The sequence below is a fragment of the Canis aureus genome, chromosome 16 (genome assembly GCF_053574225.1).
Source record: "Canis aureus isolate CA01 chromosome 16, VMU_Caureus_v.1.0, whole genome shotgun sequence".
NCBI lineage: Eukaryota > Metazoa > Chordata > Mammalia > Carnivora > Canidae > Canis > Canis aureus.
In genome coordinates this window covers 20,328,193-20,349,289 of record NC_135626.1, presented here as the reverse complement: position 1 = coordinate 20,349,289, position 21,097 = coordinate 20,328,193, and the positions used below count along the sequence as shown (strand labels likewise).

Genomic DNA, 21,097 nt, shown 5'->3' with positions numbered 1-21,097 from the left:
TAGTATAATATCCTCAAGGGGTGTGTGTGTATTTTCTTTATCCATTCATCTATTAATGTAGACACAGGCTATTTCTATGACTTGACAATTGTGTATAACGCTGCATTGGGTGCAGATAACTCTTTGAGACAGTGATTTTGTTTCCTTCAGATATATACCCAGAAATGAGATTACTGGGTTATATGGTAGGTCTATTATTATTTTTTAAGGAACCTCCATAACTTTTCCACAGTGGCTGCGCCAATTTACATTCTCACCAGCAGTGCACAGGGGTTCCCTTTTCTCCACATCCTGGCCGATACTTGTTATTTCCTGTCTTTTTGATAGCTACTCTTACAGCAAGGTGATATCTTATTGGTGTTTTGATTTGCTTTTCCCTGATGATTATGCTGTTGAGCACCTTTTCATGTACCTGCTGGTCATTTGTACATCTTCTTTGGAAAATATGTATCCAGGTCTTCTGCCTGTTTTTAATTTTTTTTTTGCTATTGAGTTATATGAGAGATGAACATTACTTAGCAATAGAATTAAACAAGATTCGGGAATAAATTATATTCCTATTTTTTGTTTTTATGTTAGTTCTGAAAAACCTCGTTCACATATATGACAACCATGTCACATACTTTACTGAATACTTTGAGATAAAAAAAATCAGTGATCCATCAACAGAAATTACTTAGTAATCTCTCAGCTGACAATTTGATCAGATTTTCCTTTAATCTTTATTAGAACAAAGAATTTGAGGCTACCTGTGTTGCAAAAGTCAAAAGTATTTACTTTCTTGGGGTGCCTGGCTGGCTCAGTTGAAAGAGCAAGCAACTCTCAATCTCAGGGCCATGAGTCTGAGCCCCATGTTGATTGTAGAGATTAAATAAATAAAAACTTAGAGAAAAAAGAAGTATTCACTTTCTCATTTTCTGGGAGGTATGGTAACAAGACTTTGCCCGGGCTTATCAAATTACTATCAATTAAACCAATCACTCTATTACTTAAGAGTTACTTTGTTTTTTTTTGTTTGTTTGTTTTTTATCTATTTATGATAGTCACAGAGAGAGAGAGAGAGGCAGAGACACAGGCAGAGGGAGAAGCAGGCTCCATGTACCTGGGAGCCCGACGTGGGACTCGATCCCGGGTCTCCAGGATCGGGCCCTGGGCCAAAGGCAGGCGCCAAACCGCTGCGCCACCCAGGGATCCCAAGAGTCACTTTGTTTAACTTGATATACTCAGGCCTAGAAAAATTGGAATATTAATCATTTCAATACACCTTTGCCAATCTCATATTTTTTGGAAAGATACTTTTATATGCTTGAAATATATTTTCTTTAAAATTTGGGGGCTGCAGATTTAGCTTACCCAATTTATGCAAAATACTTGCCACATAACCTAATTGGCAAGGCCAGTTCTCACATCAAACCAGTCAGGCAAATCAGACTCATTTTCCGTCAGTCTGACATCATTGTTAAATTCAAATAGATGTGTTAAAGCGCACCTGGGTGGCTCAGCAGGTTAAGTGTCCAGCTCAGTTTCTGCTCAGGTCATGATGTTGCTGTCCTGGGAGCAAGCCCTCCCTTGGGCTCCTTGCTCAGCGGGGATTCTGCTTTGGTTTCTCTCTCTCCCTCTGCCTCTACCTCCCTCCCTGCCCCTTGCATGCTCTTTCTCTAAAATAAGTAAATAAAATCTTTTTTAAAAATGTGTCAATACACATCCCTGTGACACTGGGTTCTAATGTTAGATGGGAAAGGACAAATTCCTGAATTTGTGTGGGGGATGAAATAAGGTATGACTGCCATTAATATCTACCAGTGCATTCCTTCAGGGACAAAGCATATTTTTTTCAGGGGAAGAACATCATTAAATGAATATTAAATGATTAATGAACATTAAATGAACATCATCCTCATTCCTACTCCACTTTATATGAATTCAAAATATCCAAACATAAGCCAAAACACCCTATTTTTCATGCCAAACTTCATCACCAACAAAAATCTGCAAAAAAACAAAGGAAGCCATAAACCCTGACCTCAATGCCGTAAGAAAACTTCCCTGGCACTGTTAAGAGAATAAAAAGCTACAGATTGGGGTAAAATATTTGCACATTCCATGTCTGTCAAAGGACTAATATCAAGAATATATAAAGAATTGTCAAAACTCAACAATAAATAAAAGAAACCACGCAATTAAAAAAATGACCGGCACCTGAGTGGCTTAGTCAGTTGAGCATCTGCCTTCAGCTCACATCAAGATATCATAGTCCTGGGATCGAGCCCCATGTCGTGCTCCCGTATTGTGGCAAGTCTGCTTGTCCCTTTTCCTCTGCTCTTCTTCCTGCTTGTGTTCTCTCTCACACATGAATAAATAACATCTTTTTTAAAAATTAATTAAAAAAATGAGACATGGAACTAAAGTCACTTCTCCAAAGATAAGCACATGAAAAAATGTTCAGCATCACCAGCCACTAGAGAAATACAAATGAAAACCATGGAAAACCACTACACATTTATTAGGACTGTTAAAATTAAGAGTACTGACAATACCAAGTGCTGGTGATGATGCAGAGTAAATGGAACTCTCTTCCTGGCTCTGTGGCACAATGGATGGTACACTGGACTTCTGGGCAGAGTAACTAGGATTCTCATATATCATTAGTGGAAATGCGAAATAGTCCAGCCTCTCTGGAAAACAGTTTGATGGTTTGTTATAAAGTTAAACATACACCTACCATATAACTCAACAGTGCCACTCCTGGATATTGTTGCATGTATTAATAATTCATTCCTTTTTATTGCTGAGTACTATTCCATGGGATAAACAAACTGTGGTACATCCATATAACGCAATACTACTCAGCAATAAGAATTATTGATACATGCAGTGGCTTGGATGAATCTCGAAGGCATTATACTGAAAGAAGCCAGTTTCAAAAATTACATATTGAATGATTCCATTTATAAGACATCTTCAAAAATACAAATCTGGACTGATGAAGAACAGATTTGTGATTGGCAGGTAGCAGGGGAAGGGTGTGGCTATAAAGAGGTAGCACTAGGGAATGTTTGACGCGATGTAACCATTCTTTATTCTGATTGTGGTGATAATTACATGAATCCTATTGTATTAAGACTTACAGAACAGTAAAAAAAAGTCAATTATAGAGTGATATAAAAAATAAAATTTAAAAAGAAGGCTTGTCACTCTTATTTCAAAAGATCTCTTTATTTGGCATCCCAAATAAAGATTTTTATGCCTTGGAGCAATATACTCTAGTAAGGTTGAAGGTGGGTAAGAGGTATGGCTTTTCTGTCTGAACAAGAGGAGGATGTTTAAGAAAGAAGAGACGGAAATAGAGCTGGTGTGCGCCCTCAGACACAAGCCCACAACTAGGCATTACGATGGTGCTTGTGATTTATGCAATGGCCTCCCAACTGATCTCTCTGCTTCCTTCTCATACTCTACATTGCTGCCTTCTTTTCCTAAGTTTGGAATCTGATCATGTGACTTTCCTTCTTAATACCAAGTAGCTTTCTTACTGCCTGTTTACTTCTTTCTTCCTCTCTAGGCATCGCTCATGGGTAGTAAAAAAGGCAGGTGAGTCAACTGACCCTTAGGTATTGAACCCAGCAGGTATTGAAACAGACATTTTCAAGGTGCTTCAGGAGCCAAAAGAGGAAGCACCCACATCTTCCTCTGGGCTGTCAAGAAGCCTCCGAAAAGACACTCCAATAACATTGCTTGTCCTCTGGGGGGATCCATAGGAAAACACTGTAAAAAGCAGCAACTCTAGTAAACACCCTCCCAACCCTTTCCGTCTCCACCAAAATGAAGAGAGAACACCAAATGTTCCTCTGCACATCACATGAAAGACAAAGAATCACAGAGCAGAGACCTCGGTGATCTGTTTCTCTAACACGTCAGCCCTTCCCGATTTCTATCAGTTCCTCTTTCCCATCCAAAGGCCTTTGAACATTTACTTCCCTGAGACGAGTGTCTTCCTCACCCTCTTCCCTTTGAGTAACCTCTAAATATCTTTAAGGTTTCTATTTCAACGTCACTTTCTGGAGAGGACAGAGGCCTTCCTATCCCCCGACCCTCAGTTAGGGGAAACCCTATGTTGCATGCTCCCCAAGGAGCTTGTACTTCCTGTTCTGAACACTCGTGGCATCGTCCCACCCTGTGTAAGAGTTGACTTGTAGCAGCCTGGGATCTGTGACAGCAGGGATCATGTGATTCCTGTCCTATTCCCAAGGCTTAGCCCAGAGCCTGGCACCTAGGAGATGCTCAAAAATACTTATTGCTTCCATTGAATTTCAATAGTTAGCACAACTTCCTTAAGTAAAAGAGAAAAGCCAAGGCATGTCAGTGGGAAAGTGAGGTTTTCAACAATTTCAAGTCAGTGGCAGGGCCACAGCTGACACGCAGATTGGACAGCTGTGTCCTAGGGTCCAGCACAGCCACCTCCTCGGCTTGCTTCTTTCTTTCCGGAGTATGACGATCATCAGTTCAGACATTGTTTTTTTTTTTGTATTCTCTAGGTTTTCATTTCTTCTAACATGAACTGTCAGGAACTATCTTGATTCATATTGAAAACACACTGCTTTTGAAGGCTGAGAGTGGATGTTTCTTTAAAAATTTCCCCAGCTTCCAACTTTTTAGTTTGAACACTTTTGAGTCACTAGAAAATTTGCACCAACAGGACAATAAAGACCCATCTATACTTCCTGTAGATTCTTCAGTTGCTAACATTTTGCACTGTGGCTTGCTTTCTCTCTCTCCCTGTGTGTATATATATATATATATATATATATATATATATATATACTTCCTGTCTTCCATATATACACATACACACACTATATATATGTATATATTTTCTATATATACATGTACAAACACACTTATTCTTTGCTGACCCATGTAAGAGTCAGTTGTAGACTAAAGATTATTACATTTTACCCCTGAACTTTTTAGCACGTGTTCATTAAGAACAAGAGCAATCTCCTACACAAATATAACATAATTATCAGTCTCACATCATGATTAGCTAATATACATCCATATTCAAACTGCCCCAGGTATCTCAATTAGGTCTTTTATAGCTGTTTTTTAAAAACCTAGAATCCAGGGTTGCCTGGCTGGCTCAGTTGCTGGAGCATGTGACCCTTGATCTTGGGGTCATGAGTTTAAGCCTTGCATTGGGTGTAGAGATTACTTAAAAATAAAAATCTTAAAAAATAAAATAAAGTGTAAAAATCCAGGATCCACCAAGAATCATGAATTGCACCTTGTTGCCTCCCTTCGTCTTCTTTTATCTAGGTAAGTTTCCTCGTGACTTTATCTTTCATGATCCTGACACTTGAGGAGTGCAGGCCAGCTGTTTTACAGAATGTCCCTAATGTGGATTTGTCTGATTATTCCCTCATGGTTAGATTCAGAATCAACCTTTTTTTCTCTTTGAGCAAACATGCCACTTGCATGACATGGTGGGTGGCTTTCCATTGCAGCGCCTTCATCTCAGATCTCCAGAGCCTTGATGACAGGTACCAGATCCCCAAGACCCTCAGGGCAGTGGGAAGGCCCAGGGAGCCAGTAAGTAAAGGCCAAAGCTTCAGTCTTGGCAGAGTTCATGGCCAGCCATGTCTGCTGACCTCGGGGCACTTCTGCTGGGCACCGAAGGCCTAGGTGACAGCTTGTCCTTCTTCCCATGAGCTCCAGGTGACCAGTGGCCAGCTCCTCAGCCAACGAGTCACCTGCTGCTGTGGCCACTCTCTGATGATGCAGCTGCCAGGGGAGCAAGAAGAGAGCTGAGGTGATAACCATGCCAATGCAATCCTACTGGAGAGAAGGGAAAGTAAGGGGACAAGGGCATGATAACAAACAACCAGAATCAAAAAACCAACCAAAGCGGGGTGAGAGACAGAGAGGACACACACCAGAGTACATGGCGAGAAACAGAGACTCAGACATACAGGCCCACAGGGAAAGAAAGTAGCAGCTGATATGCTTCGCTAACAACTTCTGCTTCTCAGGCTCTTTGGCTGTAAGATTTTGGAAAGTGAAAAGGGTGTGTGTTTATCATCAGCTGACTCTTAAGGGCACAGGCATCTCTCCTAAGGGGCCGGGGGCAGTGACCTACTCTGTTCTTTTCCAAACACAGAACATCTTCCTGGTACCCTCAAACCAGGCCCCGGGCCAGAAGTTTCCTGCTCCAGTTCAGAATGTCTTCCTATTTTTCACAGGACTGTCAGTAGACAGAAACCTACTTGTAACATCGGGGGCAAAAGGGAGGAGCAGGGGAGAAGCAGACAGAAGGGAGGACCGGAGAAGAGCATTAAAAATAGCCTTCCCTCGTGGGAACCTGAGTGGGTCTCAGAGGAACCTGAGACCCTGGGAGTTGCCCAGTGGGTGAGACTGGAGCTAATAATAACAGGCCAGGGTTTCTCATGAGACGGACTGGTGGAGGGTGGGGAGCTAACAGCGTAGAGCTCTCAACGACAGAAGGACTGTGCGTGAACAGCGAGGGCTTTCTGGCAGTAATGTGTACCACCTGTACTTTCCTTTGGCAGGAAGAGAAAAAAATGGAAAGAGGACAGTTGGGGGCCATGACCTCCATTTCAGGGCTCACAGAGACCCCTTGTGAGGCCCCCTTCTGCCCTTGGCCAAAAGAATAAGCCCCCCCAGGCCGTGCATCTTACGGAGGAGGTTGAGGGGCGTCAAGGGGCGAGAGAGGACATCCCGAAAACTCTCCAGCCACTCCCGCTGCTCTTTCTCGCTGGGGCAGGTGAAGACGAATCTCCGCTCCGGGGTGATGATGGTGAGGCCGGCTTTCCAGCGGTTCCCCCGGATGCCCTTGGGCAGGTCTTCATAGACTCCATACCCCTGCTCGTTGCTCCCCAAGAAGACCTGGCCCTGTTCAAAGGCATCCTGGAAACAGAGGACACGAGGTCACCAGAGGCCACGGCTGGGGCAGAGGGACGCCGGCAGCCCTGACATCCCCTAGGCTCTCTTTTAGAAAGAGGTGTCATATGTGTGCAGTGAGAGTCTCTGCGGGGAATTTCTGCTTGGTGAGACCCAGAATTTGAAAGGCTACAAAAGCCATAAAAGAAATCACACACGTGATCTGTTAAAATGATGCTTAACATTTATGGACAGCTTACTGTTTGGGAGCTTTACCTTAAGTAGCTCATATAATCCTCACGGCAGCCTCTGAGGAAGGTGCTGTTATTAAAACTATCTTCTGGAGAAGGAAACTAAGGCACAGAGGGTTAAGTGCTCTGGCCAAGGCATACCTCTAAATGGCAGGACTGAAAGCTCTAGAGCCTACAGTGCTAACCGCTAGTCTCCCAAGTGGTTGGAGCCCTGGAGACAGGAGGATGAAAAATCACCCGTTTAACTACATTGGCAGCATTTTGGATACACAGAGGACGTCCTGACGGTGGAAGAGAATAACTCTGTGCATGGAGATGATTTAGAGAGATGAGCAAAGATGGAGGCATTTCCCTCACCAAGTTGTTCCAATACTGTTGATTCCCCTGCAGTCCCCAGCTGGCACAGACCCCACCTGTCTGGGGGTGCACTGGACAGGGGCCGGCAGTGGCTCTTACCAGTGGGTTCTTGTAATACAGCAGCCTCCGCTCCTGGGGATCCAGAGCAAACCATCTTTTCTTGAAAGGTTCTCTTTGCTGCAAAAGAGGGAACCTCATACTAGGGTCACTCGAGTGCGGGGGTGCGGGTTGGGGCACAGAGGTCAGAGAGCCAGCCTGGGCTGGGCTGGGTCGAGGGAGCTGGCCAGTATCTTGGCCGTCACACACCCCAGTGCTCCTCCCTGGGGCTCTGCCCACCTGCTCACACCTTGCCAGCTGCACCTTGTGCCTCTGGGTGCTGCTGTGGGTAGGGTAGGAAGAGGGGCTCTCCTCTTTCTCAGGCTAGGGATAAGGAGTCTCAGAAAAAGGAAGTGGGGGAAATCAGAAAGAGTTCCTGCTCAGCAATGCTGAAAGCGCTGGCCTGGCTGGAACCCTAACCAAGGTCAGGGGAAAGAAAGCCCCTGGCAAAAACCACTGGGGAGTGGCTGTGCCATCTGCAGAAAAAATGTGCAAGGCTTTGACTAGTTTTTAAGCTGCCCAGAGGCTTTCTTTCACACTGATTGCCTAACACCTTTCCCTGCAGAATTAACAACCATCCTGTTAAAAAAAAAAAAAAAAAAAAAAAACAGCATTGGATTGCTGCTGCTTTGGTTTTTTCAGGAGGCTCCCTCTGCTTTCTCTTCTCACCCTCCCTTCCCCACCTCCTCCCCTCACAATCATCAGGATCCTCTCCAGCCAGACTTCTGACTTGGAGCTGTGCCCCTCTTCGCATTCAGGCTGGGGTCCCCCCAAGATGCCCTCACAGCAGGAGCCGCCACCCCTCTGGACCTCCAAGGGAGGCCCAAGAGCAGCCAGTCTTCCCTTCTGTCACTGATAAGTAGAAATGGGCAGCACTGGCAGTTGGGGCGGGTTTAGCAAAGGAGAGCAGAGGCTCAGCTGGAGGGAGGATGTGTGTGCTGGGAAGGGGTGTGCCCACGGGCGGGCGGGCAGGCGTGTATAGCTGTGTGTTCACAGACCAGTCACCAGCCCATCTCACTTGGACAGTGCTGGTAGGCCCCCAGCACAGAGCACACAAGGGTTCTGGAAAGTGTAAAAGCTGTTACGCAGAGTCCCTTTTCAGCTCTGCTTTCACAGGAGTGGGGTCAATGAGATTGGAGTTAAGAGGAAGGAAGCTGGGGCAACTGGACGACTCAGTCAGGGAAGCGTCTGCCTTGGCTCAAGTCATGATCCTAGGGTCCTGGGATCAGCTGTGTATGTTCCCTGCTCTCTCTCTGCCCCTCGCCCTCTCCAGCACTGGCATGCACATGCATTCTCTCTCTCTCTCTGATAAACAAATATAATCTTAAAAAAAAAAAAAGAGGAAAGAAGCTGCTGGTGATGTTGATAAAGGAGGAGGAGAATCAGGAGAAGCACCCACAGCTGGACCACACACCAGCTCACCAGTCTCCTCTTGGTCTTTGGCCCCAGGAATGCACAAACATTGGGTTACTTCCCTTCCCCCCACTCTTCTCACCCCTGGTTCCTCACTTTCCAAATTCTGCCCTACTGCCCACTAGAACCAGGGGCACGTGTAAGTCCCCCCCAGAGAGCGGCCAAATGTACCTTTGGACCAGTCTTTTCCATGAAGCCTTGTTTGAGGTAGTTCCTGGTGATGAGGGGCACGAGCTGGGGAAAGAGAGACATACACTGACATACACCAACTCACACGCCAAGGGTTCAAGTTTCCTTCCTGAACTTGGCTCCCCAGCAAAGGGGAAGTCTGGAATGGGGAAGGATGTGTGTTCACAGTTCACAGGGTTATATTTGGAATGTGGCAGGGATGCAATATTACCATTTCAACAGTCAGACGACAGCATCTCAGATCCTTGCAGAGCTCACCAGCAGAGCCGAATCGTGATTTAAGGACTTAGTCTACGAATTCCTTCAGTAGCCCTAGGAGGCAGACAGGCAGGGCTCTGAGGAAACCCTCCTGGTGCCAGGAGGGCATGTTTTGAGGATCTACATGTGTCAGGCTCTGGATGCAATTCTCAATCACCCTGTGAGGTGGACATTATCATCTTCATTGGACTTCTGAAGAAACCAGGCCTCAGAGAAGTGGCTGGCAATTTTCTCTATGCCGTGTTGCTGGGAGGCTATAAAGCTGGGTGGGATTCACACCTATGGCTGACAGACACTAGTGGTATTCCTATCACCATGACACTACAGTGTAAACATTCCAGAGCCCTCTGATCAGGCACCTGGCCAAGACCTGGTCTTTGCTGGGGTTTCTGACATAGGCCCACAGGAGATGGTGGCAGGGTGGGCAAATAGAGAAAGCTCTGGACTAGGAGTCAGGAGACCTGGATTCCAGGTGCTGTTCTGACCTCTACCTAGCTGTTTTACCTTGCTAAGACCCTGTCCCTCTCTGGGCCCACTTCCCTCCGAGTAATATGGAGACTGGATTATGTGATCTCTCGGATCCCTTCCAGCTTGCCATCCCTTACTCAGAGAAGCTTCCAGGAATTAATGGTGGCCTCCTATGCTCTAGGGAGTCAAACTGACAAGTCTAGAGCTTCCAATGACAGCTCAGGCCTCTGAGAGCAGAGGGCGTCCTCTGGAGCTCCAGAGCCCCGGACCTGGGGCAAAGGGGAAGTGAAGTCTGGGAAGTCGAAAGGAAGAAAATTGTGAGCCAAAAATGAAAGTATAGCACTCCCCTTTCCCTAAAATACCTTCTGGAGGCCTTAATTTCTTCATTTGGAAAGAAGAGTCCTAAACTGCTCAAGAGTCTGAACCTGAGCCTGGGCAATGCTAGTCTAGCCCTGAGGAGATACCAGAAGAAGGAAGAGCACATGGATGGAGTGCTGCTTTTAGGACCCTAGAAGCTGTGGCCCGTTCGATTCTCACAATAGCCCTGGAGACTGGGCATTGTCCCCATGGTGACAGATGAGCAAACTGAAGCTCAGAATGGTGAGGTGACATGCCTCAGGTAACACATCAGCTTCTCTGACCTCAGAGGCCACACATTTCTTAGTATGGGACCACCCCCCACACTGGAACTCCCAGGTGTCTGGCCCCCGGATCCCTCAGCCTGAACTGAGGTCCAGGCGGTAGTCCAGAATCTCAGGCCATACCTAGTGACAGGGGGAGGAAAGGCAGCAGAGAGATGGGGGATGGGGGGAGAAGACTCATGGTGATGAAGGGAGGCAAGAGGACATTGAGGGGTTGGCCAAAAACCAATATCCTCTGCACGGGTCAACAAAGTTGAAGAGCCAGCCTAGATGGCTAAAGCTGAGAGTCTGCACTTTGTCCTCCGAAGTCTCCAGTCAGCACTCAGCATGCACAAGCCCTGCCCACGGATTGTGCACTCGCTCATACTGGGTGCTGACTCCACAGAACCAGAGGGTCCTGACGCAGGCCTGGCTGGAGTCACTTGCAGAGAACTGCCATCTCAGTGCATTGCTAGGCCTGGAGGGGTAGCCTGTTTCCAAAACTTAGCTCCCTGCAAACTCTGGAATTAAGGAGCATTTAGGCTTTCAAGGAAGGTGTAACAGTTTGGAACAAGAAAGTCCTGGGATTAATACAGTGTCTCCACCCCCATCATTTACAAAATCCTCCTAGAGTAGAGCCTAAAGCAGACCCCAGACCATAGCACCTCTGAGGTGGAAGGGACCCTGAGGATGATCCAGACCAACAGCCATCTTTCAGACATCGAAGCAGATGTTCCGAGAAGTGATGTTAGTGACAAACAGTGAGTTAGCAACAGAGCATCCATGAGAGCCCAAGCCTCCTGGTTCAAGGCAGCATCCTCTGCCCCACACACTTGAGAGATGTAGATGGATGCCCCACATGTCTGAGGACAACCAAAATGAAGTTCTCAGGAGCACCGTGATCTTGGCTACAGAAGGCAGACTGCCCCTATTAGAACTGTAATGGAGAAGATCCCATTGCCTTCCTGAGGCCAGAACACAAAAGGGCAAAGGGAGGACATTAGAGTGGGAAGAGCACTCTCTGGTATTCACTTGACCTTCCTGGGACTCAGTTTTCATCAGTAAAATAGGAACAATCACCCCACCTAGCTGTCTGCTATAAGGGATTACTAGATAAAAGACAATACAAGATAAAATGGGCTCAAAAGCGCATGAAGGCCCATGAGGGATCATTTGCACATTTCAATGGGAGAAGGCATCAGAAAGAGATGCCCAAATCCCAAACCCCTTGACACTGGGGATGGTGGCTCTGCATCCAAAAGGCAACCTACATTTTGGAGGCTGCCATGCCATGTGTGAGGCCATAATCCCCTAAAGAAAGCCTTTCATTTCTCTCAAAGTCTTGTTCACAAACAAAGCTAGTTGGGCCTCTGAGTATTTTTGAGGTCAGCAGGCAAGGAGTGGAGGTGGCAGAGAGGAGACTCAGAAGCTGGGGTTCATGGGGCACCTAGGTGGCTCAGTCAGTTAAGCATCTGATTCTTGGTTTCAGCCTAGGTCATGAGATCAAGCCCCGCATCAGGCTCTACACTCAGCAGGGAGTCTGCTTTCTCTCTCTCTCTCTCTCTCTCTCTCTCTCTCTCCCTCCCTCAAAATAAATCTTTTTTTAAAAAAAAGGAAGTTGGGGTCCACATTTAGCTCACCTCAGACTCTGGGAGCTCAGGAAAGGCCGTTTTTAGGTATTGCAGACGGGCTGCACGGAGGGCATTGAACCAGTCCACTATCTCCTGTGGAGAAAAAATGAGGATAGATATCCTGTGAGATGGAGTAGTGGGGAGCTGAGTCTGGTGGCAGGAAGTTAGCTGGGTCTTCAGTGTCAACACCCCCAATTCTGCTTAGAGACCTGATCACAGGCATGTGGGAGAATGATGCCAGAGCCTGGGGAGCTCACCTGAGCAGATGGGAAGCCACTGACAGAGAGGTCCAGAGCCATGAAGAAAGACCAAGGAGAACTATGCTAGAGTTAGGTAATGGTCTTGAGCCATGCTTGGCCCTTTCCAAAGTGTGTAAGAATCACCTGAGGATCTCTTTAAAATGCAGATTTGGGTCTAGTGGGTTTGAGGTAGGTGAGGCCTCAGATCCTGAATCCCTAACCGGCTCTCTGGTGATGCAATGCTGGTCAGTGGGATATAATTGGAGGAGGAAGGGCCCTCAGATGTCAAAGACTGGATCTCATGTGGGGGCAAGTACACCTGGGGATTCCCTTCAATGGGGATGCTCATCACCTGGGGTGCAACTTGGGCCAAAGCTGGCTTGGACTTGCTAGTGTCACTCTGGGGGAGTGTGCCCTTAGCAGTGTGAGTTACCTTATAAGGACCTGGTGAACCACTTGTCTAGCTGGCTCTGCCTTGGCTCTGCTGCTCTGCAATAGATCCTCCCCACAGCAGCCAGAGTGATTTTTTTTTTTTTAAGATTGCATTTATTTATTCATGAGAGACAGAGAGAGAGGCAGAGACACAGGCAGAGGGAGAAGCAGACTCCTTGCAAGGAGCCTGATGAGGGACTCAATCCCAGGATCCTGGGATCATGACCTGAGCCAAAGGCAGATGCTCAACCACTGAGCCACCCAGGGCCCCCCCAGAGTCCTCTTTGCTACCCTCAGGTGAAAAGTCTAAGTCTCTAGTATGACCACTTCGCCCTCTGAGCTCCCTCCACACAAAAGCATTTGCAATCCTTTCATGTTGTACACTCTACTTAATCCACCTCTCTTCCCTCACCCCACACATAGCTTTTACCTAGAATATTCTACGTATCCTTTAAAAAAAAAAAAAGGGGAGAGGATCCCTGGGTGGCTCAGCGGTTTCGCGCCTGCCTTTGGCCCAGGACGCGATCCTGGAGTCCCGGGATTGAGTCCTGCGTCGGGCTCCCTACATGGAGCCTGCTTCTCCCTCTGCCTGTATCTCTGCCTCTCTCTCTCTCTCTCTCTCTATGTCTATCATAAATAAATAAAAATAAATCTTTAAAAAAATTTTTTTAAATAAAAAGAAAGATTTTATTGATTTATTAGTGAGAAAATGGGAGAACGCAATCAGGGGGAGCAGCAGGCAGAAGAAGCAGGCTCCCCGTTGAGCAGAGAGCTGATGCAGGGCTCGATCCCACCACCCTGGGACCATGACCTGAGCCAAATGCAGACAGACATTTAACGGACTGAGCCACCCAGGCACTCCACATTCTTCTTATCCTGAAGTTTAGTTTAGTTGTTTGAGTGGATTTTTGCTCATCCCAAGCCCTGCTTCTATAAGAAACGCCCCACCCATTCTCACACACCACTCACCCACAACTGCAGCCACATTTGCTGCTAGGATCTTCCCCTTCTTGGCCACAGGAACTAGGTCAGGCCTGGACCAATAAAGAGGCTAGCCTGGGCTTATCAGGGCCTTTCTCCCAAATAATTTGGAATTGGGATGCTGAAAGATTTGTTCAAATAGCTGGTCTGCTCCACCTCGATGTAATACAGTGATTGAAAAATTCATTCAAATACAGTTTCCCAGGAATGCAACATAATGACCCTTTCTCAGCAGCCAAGCAGGCTGGCCCAGTATTCCAGAATTGTGAGCTCTCTTGTCCTGGGCATTAATAACCTATGCAGGTCCCAGAAAATACCCACCCAGACTTCGGTCACTAACTGGTAACCCTAGGGCCAAATCCAACCTGCATACACATTTGTTTCGTTCCAAAGTTTTGTTTGTTTCAGTCCCTCCATACAGGTCTTCCTGCTTTATAGCCTTATAGTTGCCCATTCCATGTTCAAATGACCTACCTGGCCCCTGCAGTCATGAGTCTGCAGCCCCTGTTTATGCCTATCTAACAGAGAAGCTGGGGCATTGAGGGAAAGAGAATGGCCATACCCAGGTGGTCAGATGCTCCACAGCTGGGGGGGGGGTACCTGGAAGTGGGGGCAGTTACCCTAAGTATCAGAGACCTTGGGCACTTCAGTAAAAGCCTTCATATAGCGACTGGCATGGAGGGGGGGGCCACTGGCATCCAACGTGGACATAGGGCAACAGCAGAGAACCCATGGACCATGGTTCGAAGACCAAGGACCATGGACAAAGAACCGGGAATCTCCTCTGTGTCTCCCAGTCCCAAGATTATGGTGGAACTAAGTGAGGAAGTCAAGAAAGATGATGGATATTAGATTTCTTGCCACTTTGGGGAATGGGGGTCCTTGAATTTAGAGAAATAAATATGACATTTACTTGTACTTCTGGTGCTATAGGATAATGTATTCCTGTGAGAGTCCTTTCCTGCTCTCTCTCTCTCTCTCTCTCTCTCTCACACACATACACACACACACAGACACACAGAGTTCCTGACTAATCTCTCAGGAGACCCAGTCATATCTGTTGCTCTTAAAAAAAAAAAAAAAAAAACACTTGTATATTTTCCATTCATACCCCCTTTAAGCTGGTTTGAGTGTCCACTTTTTCAACATATTCACATAATTTTTAAATAGAAAGTCTTTCCTCTGATTGCCCTCTACCCACGCCAGCCCAGACTAGGCCACTGACATGTCTCCTATGTGTCCCCAGCATGACTGACACCCCATCACACAGTATCAACAATGCCCATTTCCCAATTTCTGACTCCCTCCCCAGACTCTGGGATGCTTGAGGCCCATCCATGGCTCTAACTATTCATTATCACACTCTCTAGAACTCAGGGCAGTACTTCGAACATTGCAGAAGCACAATAAGGATTAATCAAAAGAGTCACTGAATGGGGTGCCTGCGTGGCTCAGTTGATTAAGTGTCTGATTTCAGCTCAGGTCACGAACTCAGGGTCCTGTGATCCAGCCCCTGGCGGGCTCTGCATTCCACAGGTGGGTCTGTTTGTCCCTCTGCCCCTCACCCACCCCCCAGTAAATAAAATCTTAAAAAAAAAAAATAGAGTGAATGAGTAAGTGATACAGATGTGAAATTGCCCATAAGATTTTACCCTTTACAACTGCTACAATCATGAGCAAATAATTAGCAGAGGTTAATGTTTGAAATGCACTTCACTGTAGGGGCATGTGGGTGGCTCATTCGGTTAAGCATCTGCCTTCAGTTCAGGTCATGATCCCATGGTGCTGGGATCAAGCCAAGCCTCGAGCTCCCTGCTCAGTGGCGATACTGCTTCTCCCTTCTCTGCCCCCCTAGTGGTGCTCTTTCTCACCATCTTTCTCTCAAATAAATAAAATCTTAAAGAAAAAAAAAAAAGAAATGTACTTCACAGTAATGAAATTCTTTGACATTCATGGTTCATGGTCATTCAACCCTCAAAACCCCTCTGGGGGGTAGGTGTTCAAATCCATAACCAAGCAGATGGAGGAGGGGAAGGGACTTGGCCAAGTAACTCAGCCCAGAGTGGAAGAACCAGGGCTCCAGTTTCTGACTCCAAACCCCTATTCTTCAGACTCCACCACCAGGAACTCTGCCCAGACTATGAGGAAAGCATCCCAGGGCTAGCACCCCTTGGGAAGATCTAGTCCCTGCCTCAGGTTCCTGGCTCCTGCTGCCAAGGATTGTCCCTCCAGCAGAGGCACATGGGGTGGTAAATAGGTGTAGGACTCAGGAACCGTAGTCTGGGTGACCCTGAACAAGTTATGTAATGTGCCCAAGGCTCAGTAACATAGGGTTAAAACATCTCCTGGACTGTTTTGAGGAATAAGAAATGATATAGAATGGGGCTCCTGGGTGGCTCAATCCATGAAGCATCTAACTACTGATTTCAGCTCAGGTCATAATCCCAGGGTTGTGGGTTTGAGCTCCACATCGGGCTCTGCATTCAGCATGGAGTCTGCTTGTCCCTCTCCCTCTGCCTCTTCCCAACTTGTTCTCTCTCTCTCCCCCAAATAAATAAAATCTTAAAAAAAAAAAAAAAAAAAAAAAAAAGATGTGTGGTGATTGCCAAGAACAATGCCTGGCACAGAATCAATAGGCACTCACTAAATGTCTGCCCTCACCTCTACCTCTCTGCACCTCCACATGGCATCCATGCCCCTTGTCCAGTCATGAGATTCCACACATTCTGACCAAGCTTATTCTCCTGGACATATACTATTGGCTTGCTCTTCTCTGGCAGAGCCAATTTCTTAAACTTTAATGTGCTTAATGGTCACCTGGAGATCCTGTGAAAATGGAGTCTCTAATTCAGTAGGTTCAGGTGGGTCTGACTGAGACTGTTCCTAGCAAGCTCCCAGGTGATCCTAATACTGTGGGTACAAGACCACATGTGAGAAGCAAGGCCCTGGAGTTCAGGGCTGCAGGATCTTCCCTTCTCCCCTGCTCCCATGTTCAGAATCTCTGCCCTACCTGGGTTTGTCACCCCTGGGCACGGCCCTTCCTGCTAACTGGAGTCCCCTTAGTGGCTGCTCACTATCCAGACACATCCATGGTGCCTGCCAGGTTTCTCTCCCTGCTCTCACTCCCTGCTGCTATGTTGTATGGCTCTCTCAGATTGGAAAATGATGAGAGATGAGGCAAACAGCAGCAGCAAATCCCAAGCAGCAGCTGAACCAGGGAGCTAGCAAGCCAGGCCTGCAGAATCTCGGAGTGCGGGCTGGGGGCCAGGGTGGCCATGCTGGTCATCTCACCTTCCCACTCTCATGGTACACGAAGAGGTTTCTGATGTGGCCCTCTCTCCTGTAGGTGATCTGCAGACCATGGGGGTTCCCTATCTTCTCTGTTTCGAAGGTAGCATTCAAGTCCTTGATGCTGATGACAGCTTTGGGGCCTTTACCCTGAAAGAGAGGAGGCAGGTGACTTCTCGCCACCTTCACCAAGGCCTTAATACAAACCAATAACCAACTGCTAACTCTTCAGGGCTTTTATACGTCCCTGTTGTAATATCGAGATGCACAGATATTCTGCTCTCCTGCGGATTGGCTTCTTGGAGCTGGGATGGGGCCTAGAAAGGCCTTAACTGAGAACTTTTCAAAACTTTAAGCCACAGGGGCACCTGGGTAGCTCAGTGGTTGAGCATCTGCCTTCGGCTCAGGGTGAGATCCTGAGGTCCTGGGATGAAGTCCTGCATCAGGCTCCCCACAGAGAGCCTGCTTCTCCCTCTGCCTATGTCTCTGCCTCTCTCTTTGTGCCTCTCATGAGTGAATGAAAATAGAAAAATCTTCAAAAAAAAAAAAAAACCAACTTTAAGCCACAGGACTTTTTCTGAAGTATATTATCTATGGAAGCCAAACAAATAAAATAAAACAGGTAAAAGCAGGTATGGGGCCCTTGGGGAGCTCCCTCCCGCACTCTTTTCTGTTGGCAGGGGTCTGGAACACAGGTTAAGCACTAACCAATACTCAGCAAGGAAGGGAAAAGAGTGTTTTCTTTGTAATTGATAACAGAGAAAAATGGCACAAACCTTCTAGACCTGTGGCAGCCATTAACCACATGTGGCTCTTTAAATTAAAACTAAAATTAAATAAAAATAAAACTTCAGTTCCTTGGGGCACGCCTGGCTGGCTCAGTTGGTAGAACATGCGATTCTTAATCTTAGGGTCATGAGTTCAAGCCCCACAGTGGGCATGGGGCCTAGGTTAAAAAAGAACTATAGAGGGCCAGCAAATTATTCTGCTCTATGGCTCTCCACATCGGTTGTACCAATATTTACTTCAATTCTAAATACTAAACAACATAAGTGAATAACACAATCATAGAGGAGTTCCGCTTCCCCTATGTCCTCACCAACATCTGACTGGCAGATTTAAATTTTTTGCCAATATGATGGGTATGAAATTGGATATCATTATTAATTTTCATTCAATCAACTTTGTTGAGGTATAATTTTTTTTAAAGATTTTATTTATTCATGAGAGAGAGAGAGAGAGAGGCAGAGACACAGGCAGAGGGAGAAGCAGGCTCCATGCCGGGAGCCCAACGTGGGACTGGATCCCGGGATTCCAGGATTGCGCCCTGGGCCAAAGGCAGGCGCCAAACCGCTGAGCCACCCAGGCATCCCTGTTGAGGTATAATTTATAAATAATAAATGAAACTCATTTTAAAAGTACAGCTTGGGGGATCCCTGGGTGGCTCAGCGGTTTGGCGCCTGCCTTTGGCCCAGGGCCTGATCCTGGAGACCCGGGATCGAATCCCACATCGGGCTCCCGGTGCATGGAGCCTGCTTCTCCCTCTGCCTGTGTCTCTGCCTCTCTCTCTCTCTGTGTGACTATCATAAATAAATAAATAATTTTAAAAAAGCATATATGAACACTTGCATACAAATATTTTTGTGGACATTTGTCTTTGTTCCTCTTCAGTAAATACCTAGGCGTGGAATGGCTGGGTTATATGGTTAAGTGTATATCTACCATTATTAAAAACTGCAAAATGGTTTTCCCAAGTAGTTGTGTCATTTTACAATTCCACCAGCAACGTATGAGAGTTTCAGTTTCTCCACACCCTTTACATGGAATTGTCAGTCTTTTTAATTTCAGTTATTCTGGTGAGTATGTAGTATATCTCACATGGCTTTAATTTGCATTTTCCTGACTGTCAGGGAGATTGCCCAACAGGGGAAATTAAAAAAAAAAAAAAAAAAAAAAAGGTCTACATATAGGAAATGGAGTCAGGTGATAGCTGATGTGCTCAAAGCTTGTCCTTTTCTGATTTTTTGGCTACTCCTTCACATTCTCTGCTGGAGACTTCTCATTTTTCTGCCTTCTAAATACTGCAATGTCTTGGAACTCAGTGTGGTAAATAATCTCCAAAGATGGCCCTCACTGATTCTGGCCCTCCCGGTATACACACACCATTGTACCCCACAAAGGGAGGAGAGGGTCATCTATATGCCCTCCTCTTGAATCAGCGCTGGCTGCTTGAGTTGCTTTGATCAACAGAAGTTAGTTCCTGGCCTCGGGTTTAAGAGGCTGAGTAGCCTACCCCTTTACTTAGGGGAGGCCAACTGCCACACTGCAAAGAAGCTCAACGCAGACTCCTGAATAAGGAACAACCACGTGGACAAACAGCGACTACCTGGAGTAACCAAGGCACCAGACATATACATGAAAGCTTCCTGGGCCTTCTCGCCCAGCCCAACCACCAGCTCAATGCAGCAGGGTGAATGACCTGACTGATGCCCCATGGAGTACATTGCAACAGCCAAGGCCTGCCCAAATTCCTGACCCTCAAGATTGAGAGAAATAATAAACTGATGTTTTAAGCCACTAAGCTTTATGATGGTTTCTCATTCAGCAAGAAGCAACTAAAGTACACAGTCCTAGGATTTCTGCTTTCGCTCCTTTTTGGGTGACCACCTCCCCACAAGAACATGCTCCTTGTGAAGGACCTCATCCAACCATCCTCAGAAGAGGAAGCACAAGAAGCAGCACCTGGTGCAGAGTCCCAACCCCTACTTCGTGGCCGAGAAGTGCCCAGGATGCTACAAAAAAATCACCACCATCCCAACCATGCACGAAAGGTAGTTTTGTGTGTTGGCTGCACCACAGTCCTTTGCCAGTCTACAGGAGGAAGGGCAAGGCTTATAGAAGGATGCTCCCTCTGACAGAAGCATCACTAAAAGCACCCTGAAAAAAGAGGAGTGGGAAACTATACCAATAAACACATGTGGGATACAAACAAAACAAAACAAAAAAATCTTTTCTCATTTACCCACATTCCCTGCCCAGGCGATTCCAGCCAGTCCCATCGTTAAACCCATTGCAATGCTGAGGACTCCACCTCCAAACTCTCCCCAGACCTCCAAGCTCATATATCCAACTTCCTTCTCAGTGTCTCCACCTAGATGACTAATAAGCATCTCAAACCAAAAAGGGCTCTTGATCCCTTCAGAGGGCTAAGTTTTTGCCTTTTCAGTAAATGGCAAATCTGTCCTTCTAGTTACATAGGGCAAAAAGCTGGGAACTAGCCTTGATGCTTCTTACTCTCATATCCCATGGCCAATCTGTCAGTAAATCTTGTGGGTTCCACTTCCAAAATCTGATCACCTCTAACTATCTCTTTCACCACCATTTCATCTAATCCACCATTATTCCTCAATTGATTATTTTTTTAATTAACTATTTTTATTTCTTTGAAGTAACTCTATGCCCAATGTGGGGTTCAAACTCACAACACTGAGATCAAGAGTCATATGATCTACTGACTGAGCCACTCAGGCACCCTGATTCCTCACATTATTGCAATGGCTTCCTAACTGCTTTCTCTCCTTCCACTCTTGTTCCCTCTCTGCCCCACCCTGACCCCAGAAGCAGCCAGAGTGCGTCTTTAAAAAAAATTTAGGGATCCTGGGTGGCGCAGCGGTTTGGCGCCTGCCTTTGGCCCAGGGCACGATCCTGGAGACCCAGGATCGAATCCCACATCGGGTTCCTGGTGCATGGAGCCTGCTTCTCCCTCTGCCTATGTCTCTGCCTCTCTCTCTCTCTCTCTCTCTCTCTGTGACTATCATAAATAATAAAATAAAAAAATTAAAAAAAATTTAAATTGGACACTTGGCCAGTTCAGTCAGTAAAGAATGACTCTTTTTTAAAATATTTTATTTATTTATTCATGTGAGAGAGAGAGAATGAGAGAGAGACACACACAGGCAGAGGGAGAAGCAGGCTCCATG

General features: G+C 46.5%; 1 protein-coding gene across 6 annotated transcripts in view; it reads right to left on the bottom strand.

The window, feature by feature from the left end:
* Window positions 1-21,097, bottom strand: part of ADAP2 (ArfGAP with dual PH domains 2) — a 35,284-nt gene that overhangs the window by 3,760 nt on the left and 10,427 nt on the right. For 2 of the 6 annotated variants that reach the window (XM_077852120.1, XM_077852125.1), the window contains 6 exons: window positions 17,121-17,267; window positions 12,187-12,270; window positions 9,183-9,245; window positions 7,602-7,679; window positions 6,693-6,921; window positions 468-5,829 (listed from right to left, as the gene is read on the bottom strand). In XM_077852120.1, coding sequence (XP_077708246.1) covers window positions 5,744-5,829; window positions 6,693-6,921; window positions 7,602-7,679; window positions 9,183-9,245; window positions 12,187-12,270; window positions 17,121-17,267 — 687 coding nt within the window. In that variant the 3' untranslated portion in view covers window positions 468-5,743. Of the gene's footprint in view, window positions 1-467; window positions 5,830-6,692; window positions 6,922-7,601; window positions 7,680-9,182; window positions 9,246-12,186; window positions 12,271-17,120; window positions 17,268-21,097 lie in introns of those variants that run through there. The other 4 variants (XM_077852122.1, XM_077852121.1, XM_077852124.1 and 1 more) reach the window with 4 other exon arrangements.